Source organism: Gadus macrocephalus, chromosome 4 (assembly GCF_031168955.1).
Source record: "Gadus macrocephalus chromosome 4, ASM3116895v1".
Classification (NCBI taxonomy): Eukaryota; Metazoa; Chordata; class Actinopteri; order Gadiformes; family Gadidae; genus Gadus; species Gadus macrocephalus.
In genome coordinates this window covers 22,742,434-22,749,121 of record NC_082385.1, presented here as the reverse complement: position 1 = coordinate 22,749,121, position 6,688 = coordinate 22,742,434, and the positions used below count along the sequence as shown (strand labels likewise).

Sequence of the window (6,688 nt, the reverse complement as noted above, 5' to 3'; positions counted from 1 at the left end):
TCTCTTCATCCCACACCACAAACATGACATACAAAATGTCGTGGAACAGAAACAACTACCAGAGCTAATTATAATTAAGCAATAGATCACGACAGGCTGTGGTATGTGCTCATTATACCACTGTTAAGGGGTCGGTCTCTCTCGGGGTCTCTCTCGGGGTCTCTCTCTCTCTCTCTCTCTCTCTCTCTCTCTCTCTCTCTCTCTCTCTCTCTCTCTCTCTCTCTCTCTCTCTCTCTCTCTCTCTCTCTCTCTCTCTCTCTCTCTCTCTCTCTCTCTCTCTCTCTCTCTCTCTCTCTCTCTCTCTCTCTCTCTCTCTCTGGTTAGTGTTTAATTGGTAACTGTTCCTACAATGCTTTTGTCAAAGCTGAAGTTAAATTACATGTTTAGTGTAAATTTGTTTGATGGCCTATGTTTGTTTAATGAACAATACAGAATGAAGCAACTTGTGAAGAAATGTTTGAGAGTGCATCTTTCTCACACATACACACGTTTGGTATTTTTCACTGATCCAAGCACTGCAATACAAAAATGTAAAGTAACTTGTAATTTGAGTAACTTTAAAACAAAGTACTTTTTTACTCTTACTCAAGTAGGTTTTTACAATTGGAATATTTACTTTTACTCAAGTAAATTTGAAAGAAGTAATTGTACTTTTACTTGAGTATAGATTTTCAGTACTCTACCCACCTCTGTGTGTTTCCAGCATTCGTAGTGTTGATCAGCAGATAGTCCGCCAAGACGTTGAGGTTGCTTAGCAACCAGAGACGCTGTCCATGCAAGTGAATGGAGCGTTCCCTCTTCGTCATAACTATCAAACCAAACATCCTTCACATTCAACGAGCGAACATTATGAAATTAAAATGCACATTTCTCGCTAAAAATGTTTACATAAACGCATTTAATGGCGTAACTATGTTACTATTTCCACCCAGAATAAAGAAAGATGTCGGCCGTATGCTTCTGTGCAAGCGTCACGACTCTAGTGACGTCGGTTCAAGCTCCACGCTGATTTGTTCCATTAGTAGATGGAACAAGGAGGTGTCCGATAGGCGGAGATGATCAGCGGGAGTGGCCGCCAGCGAAGCTGTGCATGGTGGGAGTTGTTGTCTTCAATCCACAAGCGCCAAAAAGTCACTTTCTGCCTTTTCTCGGTCAAGACGGCACCAAATTAGAATTGTATTTTATTATTCGACTACATATTAGGGCTGTCAACGAATATTCGAAGTTCGAATATTCGTTCGAAATGTATCCAAAAACGCGAATTCGAACGTGAAAATTAATATTCGAATGTGAAAAAACACTCCCGCGGTACAAGCGCCTCTATCTGCTTTGTGAATGAGCCTCTGTCTGTTCGCGATGTCCCTCATAATATTCGAATTCGAAAACACTCCCGCGGTACAAGTGTAACAGACTAGTATTGTGAAGAGCGAATGTATTTTATCCCCTCGGGGTTTCCGTACTTGGATATACAGTGGGGCAAAAAAGTATTTAGTCAGCCACCAATTGTGCAAGTTCTCCCACTTAAAAAGATGAGAGAGGCCTGTAATTATTATTTTTTTTTCATAGGTATACCTCAGCTATGAGAGATAAAATGAAAAAAAAGTATACAAGTATATAAGAAAATAAGTATTTGGTCACCTACAAATCAGCAAGATTTCTGGCTGATTAAAAAAATCTAGAAAATCCCATTGTCTGATTTTTAAAGAATTAATTTGCAAATTATGGTGGAAAATAAGTATTTGGTCAATAACAAAAGGTCATCTCAATACTTTGTTACATGCCCTTTGTTGGCAATGACAGAGGTCAAACGTTTTCTGTAAGTCTTTACAAGGTTTTCACACACTGCTGCTGGTATTTTGGCCCATTCCTCCATGCAGATCTCCTCTAGAGCAGTGATGTTTTTGGACCTTCGCTGGGCAACACAGACTTTCAACTCCCTCCAAAGATTTTCTATGGGGTTGAGATCTGGAGACTGGCTAGGCCACTCCAGGACCTTGAAATGCTTCTTACGAAGCCACTCCTTCGTTGCCCGGGCGGTGTGTTTGGGGTCATTGTCATGCTGAAAGACCCAGCCACGTTTCATCTTCAGTGCCCTTGCTGATGGAAGGAGGTTTTCACTCAAAATCTCACGATACATGGCCCCATTCATTCTTTCCGTCACACGGATCAGACGTCCTGGTCCCTTGGCAGAAAAACAGCCCCAAAGCATGATGTTTCCACCCCCATGCTTCACTGTAGGTATGGTGTTCTTTGGATGCAACTCAGCATTCTATCTCCTCCAAACACGACGAGTTGAGTTTTTACCAAAAAGTTCTATTTTGGTTTCATCTGACCATATGACATTCTCCCAATCCTGTTCTGGATCATCCAAATGCTCTCTAGCAAACTTCAAACGGGCCCGGACATGCACTGGCTTTAGCAGGGGGACACGTCTGGCACTGCAGGATTTGAGTCCCTGGCGGCGTAGTGTGTTAGTGATGGTAGCCTTTGTTACTTTGGTCCCAGCTCTCTGGAGGTCATTCACTAGGTCCTCCCGTGTGGTTCTGGGATTTTTGTTCACCGTTCTTGTGATCATTTTGACCCCACGGGGTGAGATCTTGCGTGGAGCCCCAGATCGAGGGAGATTATCAGTGGTCTTGTATGTCTTCCATTTCCTAATAATTGCTCCCACAGTTGATTTCTTCACACCAAGCTGCTTACCTATTGCAGATTCAGACTTCCCAGCCTGGTGCAGGTCTACAATTGTGTTTCTGGTGTCCTTTGACAGCTCTTTGGTCTTGGCCATAGTGGAGTTTGGAGTGTGACTGTTTGTGGTTGTGGACAGGTGTCTTTTATACTGATAAGGCGTTCAAACAGGTGCCATTAATACAGGTAACGAGTGGAGGACAGAGGAGCCTCTTAAAGAAGAAGTTACAGGTCTGTGACAGCCAGAAATCTTGCTGATTTGTAGGTGACCAAATACTTATTTTCTTATATACTTATATACTTTTTTTTCATTTTATCTCTCATAGCTGAGGTATACCTATGAAAAAAAAAAAATAATTACAGGCCTCTCTCATCTTTTTAAGTGGGAGAACTTGCACAATTGGTGGCTGACTAAATACTTTTTTGCCCCACTGTATATATACACACACACATACATACATATATATATTATACACATACATACACATATATATATACACACACACACATATATACATATATATATATATATATACATATATAATATATATGTATATATATATATATGTATATATATTATATATACATATATATATACACATATACATATACACCATGTAGCCGATGCAACAATGAGTTTTTATTGCATAAAAGTGTAAAGTGCTACCCAAAGTAGTGTGCAAAACGTTTTCAGTCCCATTCAGACCATCCTCAGTGCAAACATACAAAGGTAAATGACTTCCTTATATATACTACGACTAGTTGGTTGCAGACATGTCAATCAAAAGGTCAGGTAGGTTGACGTGTTGACTAGACATTTTAAACCTATTTTCACTTTTCTTGACAACATACATGGCTGAGCTCAAGCCTGAATTCAGGCACCACACCTGAACTCTATCAGGCCTGAATAACGTAATGAGATTAAAGGCAAGAAAGAAGTAGTTTCTTTGATGCCGTCCATATCTTAACTGAACTGATAGAGATTTAATTTCAAGAACCAGAAGGAACAAGACAGAAAAGATTCTTAGAACAAAGCTAAGTTGCAGACTAAACTGAATTAAGTACCACTAAAGTGTACTTCTGTGTTCTATATTCGTAGCCTTGACTAAGCCTTGACTGATGACTAAAACCGTTGAGATGACTAAAAGCATTTATGTCTGGCCTCAGTCTGTTAATCGAGCCACTTGGAGCAAATGACAACATTCACTTTTAACATTGTTTTTCATGGAGGGAAACTTAAACCGCTGGCTTAAAAGCTTCAGGACAAACAAACAGACTAGCCAGGACTAGCTAGAGTGGCACTTATTTGGGATGGATAAGGAAGAGACAGAGACGGTCGGTATTCTAAGTATTTTAATTGCTTTTCAACGAGAACCAAGTTCAATATTTACACTGGAGTTGCGCTGAGGTTAAAAGGGGGGGTGGGGGGGGGGGGGAGTATGGTGGTCAGAAGGGAGTGGACAGTTTGTGCTGAATCATCTTTGAACACATCGAACCGTGAACAGACTTCAAATGAAAGAACGGGAACTCAATGTTTCGGGGTTTGTTTATTTGAGCGTGAGAGGAAAATAATAAAAAGATATAAGCAAAGAATGAGCACTTTAGAGCTATGCTCGCCGAGAAAACATCTTGAAGAGTTACAGAGTGATGCTGAGTCACTGGGGACAGGAAGAGAGCAGGTTTCCCTCCTTCAGTTTCACCGCTCAACCTGTTATTTATATGATCTCTAGCTACAGAGAAACAATAGAAAAAATACTGAGCGGTTTGCTGCTGTGTGGCTAGGACCCGGTTACCACAGCAACCGCTTTTTCTGTTGTGTTGGGGAAATTTCAAATGAACCCCAATGACATGTAAGACCCTCACAAGTAGTGCTTGCACTGCTCACAAGAACACTATGAGAGGAGAGGAAGAGGGGGTTGGGGAATGAAATGATGAAGAGCTCTTCTCCACAGAAAGCCGTCCGTTGTGGTTGTTCCTCACAGACCTTTGGATCTGGTCCACCACCCCACCCCCCTCCCCAAGGCAAGGCCTCCCGATCCCCCACCAGGTGGGACGCTGATAATCCATCTCAACCCATTTCAATCCACCCATTAGTGACATCACAAATGTGGGCGTGTCCACCCAGATGTCTGACAGACAGGTGGACTGAACCAACTAGTGGGGTCGATCTGACTGATGTTTGATGACGTCACTGATGGGTGGATTTGAATGGCGGATCGACGTAACACCTGGTGTTGAATGAGTTTGAGGGGCCTATGATCTACAGTCAAAGGCCCCTCCCCCCTCACTTTATCGGTCGGGGCGTTGGAGGCAGAAGACCTTCGCCTGGTGGTCCCCCGACGCCGTCACCACCATGGAGGAGTCCCTACAGAAAGAGATAGGGACAGAGACATACATTTTTGTTCAAATTTGGCTCCCCTATGAATATAAAAGCCTGTAAAAACATTAATAAATAAATATGTTAAAAAAATCGAATTATATATACAGGTCATACTCAGAAAATTAGAATATCGTGCAAAAGTTCATTTATTTCAGTAATTCAATTTAAAAGGTCATACTAATACATTATGTAGACTCATTGCATGCAAAGTGAGATATTCCAAGCCTTTTGTTATAATTTTGAAGATTATGGTTTACAGTTTATGAAAACCCAAAATTCAAAATCTCAGAAAATTAGAATATTACATTAAATAAAGAAATGTTGGCCCTATGAAAAGTATAATCATGCATATTGGTTTAGGCCCCTTTTGCATGAATTACTGCCTTAATGCGGCGTGGCATGGATGCTAGCCTGTGGCACTGCTGAGGTGTTATGGATGACCAGGATGCTTCAATATCGGCCTTCAGCTCTTTGGCATTGTTCGGTCTCATGTCTTCTATCTTTCTCTTGGCAAGGTCAGGCGAGTTTGCTGGCCAATCAAGGACAGTAATCCCATGGTCATTGAACCAGTTTTTGTAGTAGTTTTGAAGTTTTGGCAGTGTGGGCAGGTGCCAAATCCTGCGGGAAAATGAAGTCAGCATCCCCATAAAGGTGGTCCGCTGAAGAAAGCATGAAGTGCTCTAAAATGTACTGGTAGACGGCTGCGTTGACTCTGGTCTTAATAAAGCACAGTGGACCAACACTAGCAGATGACATGGCTTCCCAAACCAACGCAGACTGTGGAAACTTCACACTGGACTTCAAACATCTTGCATTCTGTACCTCTCCAATCTTTCTCCAGACTCTGGGACCTTGGTTTCCAAATGAGATGCAAAAATTGCTCTCATCCGAAAAGAGGACTTTGGACCATTGAGCAACAGACCAGTTATTTTTTTCTTTAGCCCAAGCAAGACGTTTCTGACGTTTTTTGTTCAGGAGCGGCTTGACAAGAGGAATACGACATTTAAAGCCCATTTCACAGATTCGTCTGTGTGTGGCGGCTCTTGATGCACTCACCCCAGCCTCAGTCCAATCCTTGTGAAGCTCTCCCAACACTTTTGAAAGGTCTTTTGCGCACAATCCTCTCCAGGCTGCGGTCGTCCCTGCTGCTTGTGCACCTTTTTCTTCCACACTTTGCCCTTCCACTTAACTTTCTATTAATGTGCTTTGATACAGCACTTTGCGAACATCCAACTTCTTTTGCAATTACCTTCTGAGGCTTTCCCTTCTTAAGGAGGGTGTCAATGATGGTTTTCTGCACAACTGTCAGGTCAGCAGTCTTCCCCATGATCGTGAATCCTACTGAAGCAGGCTGAGAGACCATTTAAAGGCTCAGGGACTCTTTCAGGTGTTTTGGATTAAATAACTGATTAGAATGTGACACTTTGAGCCTACAATATGGAACCAACATTCTATTTTTCTGAGATTTTGAATTTGGTGTTTTCATAAATTGTAAGCAATAATCTTCCAAATTATAACAAATAAAGGCTTGGAATATCTCACTTTGCATGTAATGAGTCTGCATAATGTATTAGTTTGGCCTTTTAAGTTGAATTAGTGTATGATGAGCATGACCTGTATTTA

The 6,688-nt window shown here is 41.6% G+C and overlaps 1 protein-coding gene across 2 annotated transcripts in view; it reads right to left on the bottom strand.

Annotated features, from left to right (window-relative positions):
- Window positions 1-4,023: 4,023 nt before the first annotated feature.
- aamp (angio-associated, migratory cell protein) overlaps window positions 4,024-6,688 on the bottom strand; it is a 28,284-nt gene continuing 25,619 nt past the window's right edge. For both annotated transcript variants that reach the window (XM_060050683.1, XM_060050684.1), the window contains one exon: window positions 4,024-5,050. In XM_060050683.1, coding sequence (XP_059906666.1) covers window positions 4,975-5,050 — 76 coding nt within the window. In that variant the 3' untranslated portion in view covers window positions 4,024-4,974. The remainder of the gene's footprint in view (window positions 5,051-6,688) is intronic.